Source organism: Lepus europaeus, chromosome 6 (assembly GCF_033115175.1).
Source record: "Lepus europaeus isolate LE1 chromosome 6, mLepTim1.pri, whole genome shotgun sequence".
Lineage (NCBI taxonomy): Eukaryota > Metazoa > Chordata > Mammalia > Lagomorpha > Leporidae > Lepus > Lepus europaeus.
The window spans coordinates 68,368,077-68,384,533 of NC_084832.1; the positions used below are offsets into that span (position 1 = coordinate 68,368,077).

Below are 16,457 nucleotides of genomic sequence, written 5' to 3' on the forward strand. Positions count from 1 at the left end.
CCCAGATGTACACCAGAGGAGACAGTTCTTTGGCATGGCATGTCCTAACAGGGAACCTGCCAGGTTTTGCACGTGAATATTTGGTGACCTTGATTCCGTAATTTCGACAGGATTTTTTTTCCCCTTTTGTAACGCTGGGTAACTCTTTAATGGTATCTTTCAGTAATGTAGTCAACTAATATTAGAGAACTCTACCATGCTCTGTGCAGAGGATACAAAGGTGGGTGAAGAGTCCTATTTGCAGGGTTTACAACCCAGTGAGAAATACAGGCAAGGGAAGAGAAGACAATTTCAGTACTTTCTTCTTCACTGTCTCTGAACTATCCTTTTTTTTTTTTTTTTTTTTTTTTTTTTTTTTTTTTTTTTGACAGGCAGAGTGGACAGTGAGAGAGAGACAGAGAGAAAGGTCTTCCTTTTGCCGTTGGTTCACCCTCCAATGGCCGCCGCGGTAGGTGCGCTGCGGCCGGCGCACCGCGCTGTTCCGATGGCAGGAGCCAGGTGCTTATCCTGGTCTCCCATGGGGTGCAGAGCCCAAACACTTGGGCCATCCTCCACTGCACTCCCTGGCCACAGCAGAGAGCTGGCCTGGAAGAGGGGCAACCGGGACAGGATCGGTGCCCCGACCGGGACTAGAACCCGGTGTGCCGGCGCCGCAAAGCGGAGGATTAGCCTGTTGAGCCACAGCGCCGGCCTCCATTTTTTTTGTAATGAAGTCTGTGGAATTGTGGTGTGGCGTCCTGAGTTCTGAGAGATAAGATAGAAGATAAGATAGAAGGATAAGTGCTGTGAGAGTGCAGGAGCTCCAGAAACTCACAGGAGGGGCACCAAAACCAATCCCATGAAAATCAGTGGGAACTGTTTGCATGCAGGACTGCTAGAGGTTGTTGAACTGAGTTGAAGAAACAAGTAAGAACAGACCAGCAATGAGTTGTTGTGTGAGGAATGGCACAGTGACAAGTTGTTGTTGTTGTTGTTGTTGTTTTTTTTTCCCTGTAACTTGGAACACCTGGGACATTTGGTAGAGCTTTTGAGTATATAGATACAGGGCGCTGGCATCTGTATTTTGTAATGATCTCCAGGTGAATCCTATTGCAAATAGGTTTTGGAAACAATAGAATCTGCATATAAAGAACTCAAAGGGATCAGAGCTTCAGACTGTCCATTAACTGCCAGATTGAAGAGAGCCATGACATCGTCTACCTCCAGACCTTTACTGAGAGTAGGGCGCATGTCTGTCTGACTCGGCAAAGGGGCCATGGAGAGAGAAGCTGGAATTGATTCATGAATATGTTTGGGGTTGGCAACGGGGTAACAAAGTATACTCTACCCAAAGATAGTTAATTTTGTGCAAATTGGAAGAGTAAGATCTTGTGAAGGGTGTGGTCAGGACATCCTGGGCCTAGCAGAGTCGGGGAAGGAGCTGGAAGGCAGCCTGCTGTAGCTCAAGTTGCAGTCCCAGTTGGCATGATTATCTCTCCATCCAGGTTGGTTGGTTTGTTTTGGACAGGGAGACAGACAGATGGGGCTCCTACCTGCTGGTTCACTCCCTAAATGCTCACAGTGTCAGGGACTGGACTGGAGCCAGAGCCAGGAGCTAGGCTGCCAGACCAGGTCTCCCACACAGGTGGCAGGGATCCATCCAGTTTAGCTGTCAGCTGCTTCCTTCCCAGTGTTTCATTGGCTGGAAACTGGAATTGGAGGCCAGAACCAAGAATCAAACCCAGGCACTCTGACACGGGATACTGGCATCTTAACCACTGGGCCAAATGCCTGTCCTCCATTTACTTTTTATTTTAAATTTTTATTTTTTTTATTTATATGTATCTCATAAATACAATATTAGGAACATATTAATTCTTCCCATTGAACCCTCCCTCCCACCCACTTCTTCTCTTCCCCCTCCCTCTCCTGTTAAGCCCCAGAAAGAAAAAGAAACAGAAAGAAAAAAAAAATGAAATAAAAAAAAAACTGTTAGAACTGTTCCTCAACAGTATAGGCAGGGGCTGTTCAATGTTATTGCTTCTCGAAGGTGATTTAGCTTTTTTTTTTCCTTCCTCTTTTCCCTTCCTTCCTCCCCCTTCTTTTAGAAACTTAATTGTCAGGGCCGGCTCCGTGGTGCACTAGGTTAATCCTCCGTCTGCGGTGCCTGCATCCCATATGGGCACTGGGTTCTAGTCCCGGTTGTTCCTCTTCCAGTCCAGCTCTCTGCTGTGGCCCTTGGAAGGCAGTGAAGGATGCCCCAAGTCCTTGGGTCGCTGCACCCACATGGGAGACCAGGAGGAGGCTCCTAGCTCCTGGCTTCAGATCTGCATAGCTCCGGCTGTAGCTGCCATTTGGAGAGTGAACCAACGGAAGGAAGACTTTTCCCTCCCTCCATCCCTCCCTCCCTCTCTCTCTCTCTCTCACTGTCTGTAACTCTACCTGTCAAATAAATTTAAAAAAAAAAAGAAACTTATTTGTCTTTAAAAAAGAACCTAAGATGGTACATCTCTTCTTAACTTATGAGACATTAATAGTGAAACTTGTTTTCAAGAATCACCTCCATTTAGTGTATTAAATGGAGGATAGTACTATGTCCATTTACTTTTTAATGACTGAAAGGCTCCACTTGGGTAGCTTTGAGCCACATGCCTAAACATGGGCAGACTATAGAAGAAAATAAAAATTTCCCATGAGTGATAAACTTGTCCAAAGTATGGAGAAGTGTAATTGACTTAATGAATGCCACCATATTGATTTGGTTAGCGGGTTTATAATGTTTTAATATTTGATGAGGAAAGCTTCACCTCTTATATTTTATTATTCTTCTTAGTTCTCTTTCATTTATTTTCATGTTTTTCTTCTCTGTTTTTAGAAATGTATTCTTCTAGGGGCAGGCACTGTGACATACTGGGTACAGCTGCCACCTGCAGTCTGGCATCCCATATGGGCACCAGTTCAAATCTGGCTGCTCCACTTCCAGTCCAGCTCTCTGCTATGACCTGGGAAAGCAGAAGATGGCCCAAGTGTTTGGGCCCCTGGACCTGAATGGTAGACCCAGAAGAAGCTCTTGGCTTCGGATTGCCCCAGTTCCGGCCATTGCGGCCATTTGGGGAGTGACCCAGTGGATGGAAGACTTCTCTCTCTCTGCCTCTGCCTCTCTAACATTGCCTTTCAAATAAATAAATAAATCTTTTTTTTTTTAAAAGCAATGTATTCTAACTGAAGATTTATTAAAAAAGATTCTTTCTTTCTTTATTTATTTGAAAGGCAGTTACAGAGAGAGAGAGGGAGTGAGATCTTCCATCCATTGGTTCACACCCCAAATGGCCACAACAGCTGGGGCTGGGCCATGCCGAAGCCAGGATACTGGAATTCCATTCAGGTCTCCCACTTTGGTAGAAGGGGCCTGAGCACTTGGGCCATCTTCTGTTGGTTTCCTAGGCACGTTAACAAGGAGCTGCATCAGAAATGGAGCAGCCTGGACATGAACCAGTGCCTATATGGGATGCTAGCATTGCAGGTGGCCACTTAACCCATTATGCTGCAACACCAGCCCCCTAACTGAATCTTAAGATCATTTTATGCAACTAAAAATAAAATTGAATTTGTATATATGAGAGTTATATGAGAGTTGACTTTTTTAAAAAGATTTATTTATTTGAAAGAGTTACACAGAGAGAGGTCTTCCATCTGATGGTTCACTCGCCAACTGGCTGCAACGATCGGAGCTGCGCCGATCTGAAGCCAGGAGCCAGGAGCTTCCTCCGGGTCTCCCACGTGGGTGCAGGGGCCCAAGGACATGGGCCATCCTCCACTTCTTTCCCAGGCCAGAGCAGAGAGCTAGATCGGAAGTGGAGCAGCCGGGTCTCAAACTGACGCCCATATGGGATGCTGGCACTTCAGGCCAGGGCGTTAACCTGCTCCGCTACAGCACTGGCCCCGAGAATTGACTTTTTGAGATAATGTTTCTTAAAAACTTTTTAAAATACTTCTTTGAAAGAGATATTTTGTGTGCTGGTCCACTTCCTTAATGCTCTTGCAGCAGCTAAGGGCTGCACCAGACTGAAGCCACGAGTCTGGAACTCAGTACAGTCTCTTACTTGGGTGACAGTACTCAAGAATTTGAGCCGTCACCTGCAGCACCCTAGGGTGTGCACTAGATGGAATTGGAAGTGGAGCTAGGATTAGAACCAGGCATTCTTATATGATGTGCAAGTGTCCCAAGCAATGTCTTAACTGCTGTGCCAAATGTTTGAGAATTTATACTTTAATGACAGTCTCATCATTAAATCATATGTCTGTCTATATCATGTCAAGTTAGTACTGTTTACTTCTGAGGGTTTTTTTTTATCTCATTCTAGGGTTGTTGAAATTTTCTTTGTATACATTTTGTAACATGTTTGTCTCTGATTTTAGGGTTTTTTTTTTGGTTGTAATTATAAATGGGATGCTTAATTTCTAGATGTTTATTACTAATTACCTAAAGTCCCTTGAGTTTTCTAGATATAGAGAAATCAGCCCAAGTTATATTGCAGCAGCTTTATAGTTTACTATAAACTATTTTTTTCCAAGGCTTAAATGAATAATAATAAATTACTCAGTATTTTCCTAACTCTTTTTGTTTTAATCTTGCAAAAATATTTTCCTATACCTTTGTTTTCAATGTTTTTTGCTCAGAGTTTGGCTTATTTTGGTAGGTCCGTTTGGTTTGTAAATTATGTATAGCTGAGTTTCTGTTTTTCAAAACAGTGGTATTTTTAATAAAATTACAAACAATCATAAGAATTACCCATCTGCTCTTAGTATTTCCATTTGTTTTTATATTCATTACAAGTACTTGTACTGTGGACTTATAGCAATTTTCCATTTTTCTTTTGCCTTAATGGATTGGTCAAATGCCATTTTATTTTTTAAAAAATGATATTCTCCTTAACCAAATTGAGACTTAGAAGTTTTATCATTAATATTGCTAGTGATTTCCTGCAAACTCTTAATGATTTTTGTTGAATTAAAAACCAAAAACCTGTACAGTACAGTTTTACTTTGAAACTTTCTTACTTTCATCAATCTAGGTGTTTTGTTGGAATATTTTACATTTTTGCTTCTGATGTTTAGTTATCCTTTAAAATTAACTCTGGTTTATTACATTTTTCTTCTGTTCTTTGATTGTCTAGTCTAATATGTTTATTCTAATTTTCTTTGCTAGAAAATATCTTTGAATAAATATCTTAAGAAAGGACCCATGTGTAGAATTGAGGCTTAGGAAACTCAGTTTCAGCTAATTTTCATTTTTTTATTGGAAACTTGATTCCTTCCTGTAAGCTTATGAAGAAAATATTTAGCTTTGGATTTCAGAAATTTCACAGGATGTATAGATGTGTATCTTGTCATTAATTTCTCCTGAGTCCCTGTAAGCTCTTTGGATCTGAAAATTCAAGTCTTGAAAGCTTAGGAAAAACATTGTAGCTTTTATTCCTTTAACTGTTGCTTTTTTGTTTTCATCCATCCCTTTCTGACACTGGTATTTCAGGTTGGTTAGATTTCCTATTGTTGCCTCCTTTTGTTTTTGACCCTTCTTTCCCTACCATCTTTCCTTCCTCCTTTCTTAGTTAAATGTGTTTGTGTGTGTGTGTATTTTTGGCATTTTATGTTGGATTTGTCTTGTTTTCAATTTAGGAGTTTAGTACTTAGTAGTGTTATTTTTAATCTTTCCCACTCTTTGCAATAGTAATTTGATACTAGATTTTTATATGTAAAATCTTTGCTATCTCTGTTCTTTCTCCACAGTATTGTGTGTCTGTGTTCTTAATTTGTGTTACAGGTTTCAAAAGTTATTGTTCTCTTTAATTGAATTTATATTGTTCTGGTTGTTATTTGTTGCCACCTGATCAAGCAAGCAAGTTCCTTCAGCAAGCTGCAGCCTTCCTTTCCTCCCTGTGTCAGGCTTTGTGGTTCCCTCTGTTGCTTCTTGTCCTGTGATGGTGCTGCTTTCCGCTTTGTGTCCTTGGCTGGTGGGCTGGCTTTCCCTGTGGGAGTGGAGAGTTTGTACTTCCCATTGCCAGTGTCACAGGCTTCATGTCAGCCATTCCTAAAGCGGTTCTCCATGACAGCTCCTAGCAGAGACTCCTCCCAGAACTGAGCACAGCAAGTGCGCCATGCGGGTCTGCTGTGCTGGTTTGGGTGATCCACTAGCCACTCACATGGCAGCGGATTCTGTACTTTTTCACCGAGAAGCCACCTCCCACTTCGCAGTCTTCCCAGTCCTGTGGCAGTAGTACCCAGGGTGGCTGGCAGTTGGCTCAGCCAGGTGTGTTCCTCGCTGCAGTCTAGCCACGGGCTGCCCTTCCTCCTAGAAGGCACACTGAGGCCAGCATCCCTCCAGAAAGTGTTCCAAGGATGTTTATAAAATAACAGTGTTTATTTAAAACCTGATAGGATAAGAGGATGAATAGGGTTGGTGGGAAAGAGAAATTCTTTGTAATCCTCTCCATTTTCATATAGTTAGGGTTTTTATTTATTTCTTTTCTTTTCCATATGTACCGTATTTCCTCATGTAATATGCATATATTTATTTATATTCTGCATTTTTCTTTGCTTGAACCCAGTCTTACTGTTACGATAGTAATTTGATTAAAACATGAAATCAGTGTTTGTTTTTTTTTAATATAGAAAATGAAGACCTTTCTAATCAGTCGAAACCTACACAGAATCAAAGTAAGTACTAATTTGATGTGGAGATATCTGAAGTCTTGTGATTGTGTATTCTGTTATTTATTGAGTTTAATTTGTGTTGTTTGTGTTTGGAGTCTTTATGTTTTAGAAGTTCCTGGTTAATGTATGTAATTAATTAATAAGTGCTAAAAGTGGCTTAAGAGTGATGCATTTTATTCACACAACTTGAAACCACAATGTTAACTAGGTTTAAAATTATCTTAGTACTTTGTATGCTACTTGCAAAACTTGTGATGGAATCTAAGTGCTGTGTGGCTTTATATCCATGTTCACTTTACGCTCTGATTTAGAAGCCTCATTTCTTTTTCAATAAAAATACACAGGCTGATAAAAGCCTTTTTGACAAATGCTGTGTCCATTTCTGTGCTTAGATGTAATTATTTCAATAAGTATTATTAGGTATAACTTAAACTAGAAACGAGTAAAGGACACCGAAGCAGAAAATGAAAGTGAAGATGAAACGTGGCCTGCAGATGGCAGCAGCACCAGGCATCATAGTCTTCCCTTCCTTGAGCTTAGGTGGGTGAGGAAGGAAATGCTGTCTGATGTGAGACAAACTGGCATTAGCTGTTGCGCAGCAGAGGTACACATGAATGTAACTGTTATGGGGCATGATCAGGAGTTTGAGTGGAAGAATCCCACTCCCCAGAAATGAGGCCTTGTGGGGCTTTGGGGCTGGTGGTTTCTAAAGGAAGTAGCCTTGTGGGGTAGAGAGAACTGCAAGTGAGTTGTCAGGCTATCCCGTTATCCTGCCTCTGACACCACCTGGCTTTGTGACTGTGAGCAGATAATCTTAACTTTCCTTCTATAGAAAGGAAATTAAAGAAACCTCAGCTTCATCAATAAATCTGATTTTTGAAGGCGGTAACCAGGTTACATGGCATAAGCACCATTGGTAGAAACAGCATACTATATTTTCCTATGCTATGTTATTTTAACATGATGAATATCGCCCTCCCCCCCTTTTGAAGCATATTAAGAAATACTATGAAAGACACACTAAGAAAATGGTTAAGAACATGTCTGACAGACTTGGGGTCCAGTCACGGCCCCACCTCTTTTTTTTTTTTTTTTTACAGGCAGAGTTAGAGAGGGAGAAAGGTATTCCTTTTCCGTTGGTTCACCCCCTAAAAGGCCGCCACGGCCGGCGCGCTGCCTCAATCCGAAGCCAGGAGCCAGGTGCTTCCTCTTGGTCCCCTATGCGGGTGCAGGGCCCAAGCACTTGGGCCATCCTCCACTGCACTCCCGGGCCACAGCAGAGAGCTGGACTGGAAGAGGAGCAACTGGGACAGAATCTGGCGCCCCAACTGGGACTAGAACCCAGGGTGCTGGCGCCGCAGGCGGAGGATTAGCCTAGTGAGCCATGGTGCCAGCCACCCCACCTCTTAATAGCTGCTTCATGTTTTAAAAATCTTGGCGACACAAGCCTCAGTTTACCCATCCTGAAAATGGAGGTCTCATGGGCCAATGTGAGAAAAAATGAAATGGGGATGTGGACTGTTTAGGTTATATGGTTAATAACCAAATTAGATGACAGCAAAGGGATGCTCATCATGTTTTATGGTTGAGTATTTTAGTTTGTTTTTGTTCTGTTCCATTTTTAACTGCAGGCACTATGAGAGATTAGGGCATAGCTTTCACTTTAATATAGGAAAGATTGTCAACAAAGGTTGCTATTGAAAGAATACTCTAGGATACCTTGGTTTTATCTTGCTATTTGTCATTAAACTCTCTTCAAATTATAGTTAATAGGATAGTGAATTCTCAACTCCCCAACCACTGTGGACTCAACATATCTTTGGCATATTATTTACAGCACAAAATTAGGTATATATTCCTTATGCCTCTAATTCTTATGAAAAAATTTTTTAAAAATACATTTATTGTCATAGGTAGTCTAAATTTAAAACAATAGCTGTCTTATTTTCTTTATTTTTTATTTTATTTTTTTTGACAGGCAGAGTGAATAGTGAGAGAGAGAGAGAGAGAGAGAAAGGTCTTCCTTTTTGCCGTTGGTTCACCCTCCAATGGTCACTGCGGCCGGCGTTTCGTGCTGATCCGAAGCCAGGAGCCAGGTACTTCTCCTGGTCTCCCATGCAGGTGCAGGGCCCAAGGACTTGGGCCATCCTCCACTGCCTTCCCGGGCCATAGCAGAGAGCTGGCCTGGAAGAGGGGCAACCGGGATATAATCCGGCGCCCCAACCGGGAATAGAACCCGGTGTGCTGGCACTGCAAGGCGGAGGATTAGCCTGTTAAGCCGCAGCGCCAGCCCTTATTTTCTTTGAATTACTGCTTACAACATGAATGTGGTATAGACTTAAGGCTTTTTGAATTTGCAGTTTATGTATTATAAATTATTCTTTGTCAACTTTCCTGCCATATTTTTTTCTTAAAACAATAGCAAAATATGTTTAACCCAATATGGCATTCTTTTGCCTTCACTTTGCACAAATTAATTATTTGGTTTTTTTTTTAATCTCTAATTTTTCCCTGGTCCCCCCCCACACACACACTTAATAGTGCATTATTTCATTGACTGCAGTATGTCAAGAATTCTAATTATGCATGGATTTTCAATCTTTTTTTTTTTGACAGGCAGAGTGGATAGAGAGAGACAGAGAGAAAGGTCTTCCTTTTTGCCATTGGTTCACCCTCCAATGGCCGCTGCAGCCAGTGCATCATGCTGATCCGAAGCCAGGAGCCAGGTGCTTCTCCTGGTCTCCCATGCAGGTGCAGGGCCCAAGGACTTGGGCCATCCTCCACTGCCTTCCCGGGCCATAGCAGAGAGCTGGCCTGGAAGAGGGGCAACCGGGATAGAATCCGGCGCCCCAACCGGGACTAGAACCCGGTGTGCCGGCGCCGCAAGGCAGAGGATTAGCCTGTTAAGCCACGGCGCTGGCCAATGCATGGATTTTAAAATGTCTGTTTTAGTCCATGAAAATGTCTTTCAGCTGATTTTCATTACTTAGGGAACATTATCTGATTACAACTGAAGCAGTTTGGTCCAAGTACAGTGTAAGATGATAGTTATGGTTATAACTTTAGCTACCCATGTCTTGCTTTCCATTTGCACCGGCAAGATCATTTCAGGTAGATGCAGTCATTGAATTCATTCATAGAGGAAGCCAAATCCTCCCAAACTGCTTACAGTAATAATTTGTAAAGCTTATCAGAGTAAAAATACTATAGCAAACTCAAAATAATGTTGAGAATGAGTCCCTGATGAGGTTTGGGAAGTGTAGTTTGAGGTAATCATAATTTATTAAGTACACAGGTGCTGTGATCTGTGCTCAATATACTAAGATTCCAAAGCTGAATTCCATGTATAAGATAAGTCAGGTAGGTTAATGTGGTATAGAGTGGTCAGTAAGATCAAATGCATAGGGAAAAACTGCACAAATTAATAATTTGCAGTATTAAGTTCAGCTCACCAAGTGGCAGCGGGCAGTCTTGGTGAGATGCGCATGAATCCTAGAAGGCCTTGTAAGCTCCTGGGAAGGAAAGTGATGTCCTGAAAGCTCTTCAGGGGGCCCTGACTTGTGATTCTTTCTCTAAATACATGGTTTGAGGGAATTTGGGGTAAAGCAGCACATCAGCACTATTCACAGCTAAAATAATTTCTTGGAATTTTAAGAAAGTGGGAAAACATGAAAGTGTGTTTGTGAGCTTCTCAAGGCTTTCTAACCATGAGTCGGAGGGCTGTTGTGAGCAGGGTCCAGGGAACACCTAGATCTGATGGAGCAAAGTTTAGTGTAGTGGATTTCAGCAATTTAGATATAGTTAGTGGCCCTTTTTTTTAAAAAAAAAAAATATTTATTTTATTTGGAAGTCATAACAGAGAGAAAGAGGAGAGACAGAGAGATGGCCACACAGGCCAGGGCTGGGCCAGGCCAGCAGGGTCCCAAGCACTTGGGCCATCTTCCAGTGCCTTTCCAGGCACTTAAGCAGATTGCTGGATTGGAAGCAGAGCAGCCAGGACTCAAGCTGGCGCCATATGGGATGCTGGCGCTACAGATGGTGGCTTAATCCTCTGTGCACAGAGCTGGCCCCAGGAGCCTATTTTTTTAATATCTCTCATTAATTTTCTTTGACACTTGTAAAATAGTACAAAAATTCTTATGTATTTATTTTAAGTTAAAATTGGACATGTCAACATACATTTTTCTTTTTTTCTCTCCTTCCTGTAGCATTTTCTACCCCAGCAAGTCAACTCTTTTCTCCTCATGGTTCTAATCCTTCAACACCTGCTGCGACACCTGTCCCTACTGCATCTCCAGTCAAGGCAGTCAATCATCCGTCAGCATCAGCAGCAGCCAGCATTTCTGGGATGAATATGCAAAACACTGTCCTTCCTGTGTTCCCAGGACAGGTCTCCTCAGCCGTTCCTACGCCTCAGCCATCGACACCAAACCCTACAGTGATCAGAACCCTTTCGCTGCCTACTGCACCTGTTACTTCCAACCACAGTACAACATCTGCTCCTATTCCTTCTGTTTTTTCTGGCCTAGTGCCACTGCCAGGTCCTTCTGCCGCTCCTACTCCAGCCCCTCAAGCCACGTCTACACCTCGGGCCACTCTTGCTTCCAGTGAAACTTTCGCTTCTACTTCTGCTTCTTTCACTAGCCTCTCCTTTTCTGCCAGCTCCACTGCTGCTTCTACCAACAACCCCAATTCTGCTTCACTGTCGTCAGTGTTTGCAGGTCTCCCTTTGCCCTTAGCACCAACTTCCCAAGGTGTATCCAACCCAACTCCCGTAATTGCCGGCGGTGCTGCTCCCAGTGTTGCTGGTCCACTTGGTGTAAACAGCCCTCTTCTGTCTGCTTTAAAAGGCTTTTTGACATCAAATGACTCCAACTTAATGAACTCCTCTGCTTTATCCTCTGCTGTTACAAGTGGGCTGGCTTCATTATCTTCTCTCACTAACCCCAACTCTGATGCTGCTGCTTCAGCCCCTAGCAAATGCTTCACCCCCTCGGCTGTTCCTGCTCCCCAGAGGTCTTCCACTCCAGGGATGGCCATGTTTCCGGGCCTGCCATCCCCTGTGGCTAACGCCACTTCTGCTGCCCCTACTTTGCCTGCCCAGTCTCCCTTGGCTACTCCCACGTCGTCCTCAGCGTCTGTGCCAGTGAGCTGTGGCTCCTCCACTGCCCTTTTGCATGGCGCTCACCCAGGTACCTCAGAACTGCACCTTCCATCCACCCCTGCTGTAACGACAATTCCAGTGATGATCAAAACTGAGCCCACGAGTCCTACTCCCTCCGCCTTCAAAGGCCCGTCTCATTCCGTGAATCCCGCTCATGGCACGTTAGGTTTGTCAGGGACCTTGGGCCGTGCATATCCCTCAACATCAGTGCCCATCAGTCTGTCTACTTGCCTTAACCCCGCATTATCAGGGCTCTCCAGTTTGAGTACTCCCTTAAATGGTTCAAATCCCCTTTCTTCCATTTCCCTTCCGCCACATGGTTCCTCTGCTCCTATCCCTCCAGTATTTACTGCTCTGCCTCCTTTTACTTCTCTAACCAACAGTTTTCCTTTAACTGGCAACCCATCCCTTAATCCCCCAGTGTCTCTCCCGGGGTCACTAATAGCCACCTCATCTGCCCCTGCCACCTCCACCTCCGTCCCGCATCCCAGCTCGACAGCAGCCGTTCTCTCAGGGCTTTCTGCCTCGGCACCAGTCTCAGCGGCACCTTTCCCCCTCAACCTGTCTACTGCTGTCCCCTCGCTTTTCTCAGTCACCCAAGGACCTCTGCCCTCCTCAAACCCCTCCTATCCCGGCTTTTCTGTCTCGAATGCCTCCAGTGTCACCCCTGCCCTTTCCTCATTCCCGGGGCTGCAGGCGCCCTCCACAGTTGCAGCTGTCACCCCACTGCCTGTTGCTGCCACCGCCCCGTCTCCAGCCCCCGTCCTCCCAGGATTTGCTTCAGCGTTCAGTTCCAATTTCAACTCTGCTCTGGTTGCACAAGCCGGGTACGTGAATAGTGTGCAAACAGGATAAAACCATTGTTCATGTAACTTGTAGCCCATAGTCTTATTTTAAGCTACTCAGGTGAAAGTTAAATCTAATTATTCGATGGTGTTAAGTTACCGTTTTCTGCCTTTTAGCTCTTGAAGCACATTAAAATATGTAACATACGAATGCCTGCTAACATAATACTTGAATTTGGTCATTTAATTTGCTTATAAAATGGTAGAAAGACTTAACAGTGATGCATCTCTCTTTAAATAGTTATTTTTTAAAAATTTAGATTCATTTATTTATTTGAAAGGCAGAATTAGAAAGATGGGGATACAGAGAGATAGATCTTCTATCCATTAGCTCATTCCCCAAATGGTCACAAAGCCAGGAGCCTAGAACTCCATCTGGGACTTGGATGTGGGTGACAGAGGTCCAAGTACCTGGGCCATCCACTGTCTTCTCAGTAGCATTAGGAGCAACCAGACTCTACCAGGCACTCATATGGGATGCTGGCTTTGCAGGTAGCAGCTTAACCCACTGTGCTACAACACCAGCCCTAGTCATGTGTCTCTTAACAACAGGGACATGTTCTGAGAGATGTGTCATTTGATGATGTGTTGTGCACACATAATAGAGTGCACTGACTGACACAAACTAAGGTGACCACTAGGAGAGAGAATTGGTGGGACCACTATGGTGCCTGCAGCCTGCTGCTGACTGAAACTTTCCTGTGTTGTGCATGACTGTATATGCAAAATATGGACTTAATGAATTCAGAATCACACACCTTACAGTAAAAATTAAGTTTTACATCAGTGAATGACTGACTTTTATGATTCCATCCAATGGCGGAGTAAATTTTAAGTCTCCTTATTTTGTTCTTAACATCTGCAGATGGTATTTGACGAATACAGCAGCAGTAGCTTTTAAGTCTGATACATATTTTGACCTGTTTTTCTGTCAATCATTTCAGCTTATCATCTGGACTTCAAGCTGCAGGCAGTTCTGTTTTTCCAGGCCTTTTGTCCCTCCCAGGTATCCCTGGATTTTCCCAGAATCCTTCGCAATCATCTTTGCAAGAATTACAGCACAATGCAGCAGCACAGTCAGCATTGTTACAGCAGGTAAGATAATTAAATTGCCTTTAATTATCTTCAAGCACATAATGGTCTCAGTAGTTAATCTGATAGCAATTATTAGAAGTTGTCATTTGTTCTTTTTAAGATTGTATTGAGTTGCTTATATATGTTGCTAATTCATTCAGAAAATAGTTACTGGATGAATAATCTGTATTTATTATTAGTAGTAGTAGTACTTTTATTTTGAAAGGCAGAGTGACAGACAATGAGAAAGACAGAGAGATCTTCTGTTCACTGGTTCACTTGCTAACTGCCCACAATAGCCAGGACTTGGCCAAACTAAAGCCAGGAGCTAGGAACTCCATTGTTGAGATATGTTGTTGAGATATGGCAACACTGGCCATAATTATCAAGGTGTTTAGAGAATTGATGCTTACTTCTCCCGAAATTTGCATGAATGGTTTTTTCTGCCGACAGATTTTTTGAATCTCATCGTGGAAAAATTAATAAAATGGAACAACAATTAAATTTTAACTTGTCTTCCAAAGTTATGTACCATTAAAGCAAGTTATCTCTGGAAAACCAACTGAGTTTTCTTTGCAAGAATATTAAATATTTTAGTGGCATTTCTATGCATTTCCTCTATGAGGCTTAAAAGTCTTTGTAGAGTGAGTAGACTTCATCTGGCCCCCAAGTGTTTTCTTTCTTTCCTGTTCTGATTACTTAGTGTGTGGGGAAGACAGAACCACATCCAGTCTGGATTGAATGTGCACTCTGCTGACCTGTGCTGTTCTTCCTTCAGGTGCACTCCGCTGCGGCTCTGGAAAGCTATCCGGCTCAGCCTGAGGGCTTCCCTAATTACCCTTCCACACCAGGAACACCGTTTTCTTTACAAACAGGCCTGTCCCAAAGTGGGTGGCAGTGAACAAGTTTTGATTTTTCTTCTCCTTCGATTCATCATCAGAATTGCCTAAGAACTGTAGTGAAGAATCTGATAAATGTGAATTTGGCTAAAAGTCAGAAAATGAAAATGAGGATAATCCTGAGGAAATTATTACAAGAGTTTTTAAATCACACTTGTGTTTTTAAAAAGGGTTTTAAGTAAAAACATCCCCATGTGTAAATATGCTGACAATGACTAAATTGTATGGAGAATAGTATTTCAGAAGTATTTGGGGACTTTTCACCTCCCATCCTACAAAATTATGAATTGTGTATGTGATCTACATAGAAAGAATATTAATGAGGAGATTGAACTCTTTATAGCCGAATACAGCCTTAAATCTGCTTGTATAGCATCCACTGACAGAAGTAATAGTTGTGCCTCAAGCTTTTGGGTTGCACATGGCCCTTGAGGAGTTTCCACCCTCGGTATGCATGAGTGACTCCCGTTAGCATCAGTGAGAACCCAGTACTCCATTATATATCCACAAAAAGGAACTTGAGACCACTGTTATATTTAATTTCTAGTGTTAAGGATCATATATACTGCTGAATTTAACTCAATATATTTCAGGTAAGTGAAAATGGTGCTTAATGTAGTCTTTAGAATGACTTTCAGGTGTTTTTGACTAAAAATATATACCCAGAACTACTTTCTTACGGAAGGCTTATAATTTGCCTTCAAAACCATTTTTCCTAATCTCAGCAGTATCCAAATGAGTGAGGAACGCTTGACTGACTCCTGGGCCGCCTCTATTACTCATTGTACTCTGGAAGCTCTTGGTGAATGTTTACAATCATGGGATGTAGTATTTCTATTTGTACTTAAAGTCAAATGCTTATCTGAAATAATTATGTGACAACAAATAGAGAAGACTTGCTCTGTTAGTAAATATGCAGTGTGTAGTCTATTTAAGGATCTGTGGTAGTATAACATGATTGAATGTCATTAACTTAAGAGTAATAACTGCCACGTTAGGGGAGGGGGGAGAAGAAGGGAGAATAAATTCCAATTCAGTGATTAAAAGTGTAAACTATAGAATCTACTGTAGTACATTTCAGCATCTAGAAGTTCTACTTTTGTAAAGATGGTGTCTAGAAGATGTTGCAAATGTATTTTCCTTCAACATGGGAACAAACTTTTTAAGTATATTAATAAATATTCCTGTATGGTTAGTTTTTAACAATTTTTAAAAATAAACATTATGGATAAGACAAATCTTTTATAAGTGTTTGATGAAATGCTTGGATGGATTTTTTTTAACTTTTTGTATGTGAAAGAGTTAATATATTGAATATTTTTGTCAAAATTTACAAAGCTCAATTTAAACATGTTGCTCAGTCCTTTAATATGTTATGCAGAAGTCATGTTCAGCACTTGAAATACACTGATTGCCTTTAATTATCTTCAAGCACATAATGGTCTCAGTAGTTAATCTGATAGCAATTATTAGAAGTTGTCATTTGTTCTTTTTAAATCTGTGCTCATAAAACTTTTTAAGATTGTATTGAGTTTTATATATATATTTAAGATTGTATTGAGTTTTATATATGATTATATATGTTGCTAATTCATTCAGAAAATAGTTACTGGATGAATAATCTGTATTATTATTAGTAGTAGTACTTTTATTTTGAAAGGCAGAGTGACAGACAATGAGAAAGACAGAAAGAGAGATCTTCTGTTCACTGGTTCACTTGCTAACTGCCCACAATAGCCAGGACTTGGCCAAACTAAAGCCAGGAGCTAGGAACTCCATCCA

The 16,457-nt window shown here is 42.0% G+C and overlaps 1 protein-coding gene across 1 annotated transcript in view; it reads left to right on the plus strand.

Moving 5' to 3' along the window:
- PROSER1 (proline and serine rich 1) overlaps nucleotides 1–15,920 on the plus strand; it is a 32,286-nt gene extending 16,366 nt beyond the window's left edge. The window contains exons 10-13 of the mRNA XM_062194337.1: nucleotides 6,652–6,696; nucleotides 10,902–12,684; nucleotides 13,647–13,797; nucleotides 14,555–15,920. Of these exons, the coding sequence (XP_062050321.1) occupies nucleotides 6,652–6,696; nucleotides 10,902–12,684; nucleotides 13,647–13,797; nucleotides 14,555–14,677 (2,102 nt within the window). The 3' untranslated portion in view covers nucleotides 14,678–15,920. The remainder of the gene's footprint in view (nucleotides 1–6,651; nucleotides 6,697–10,901; nucleotides 12,685–13,646; nucleotides 13,798–14,554) is intronic.
- Nucleotides 15,921–16,457: the final 537 nt, after the last annotated feature.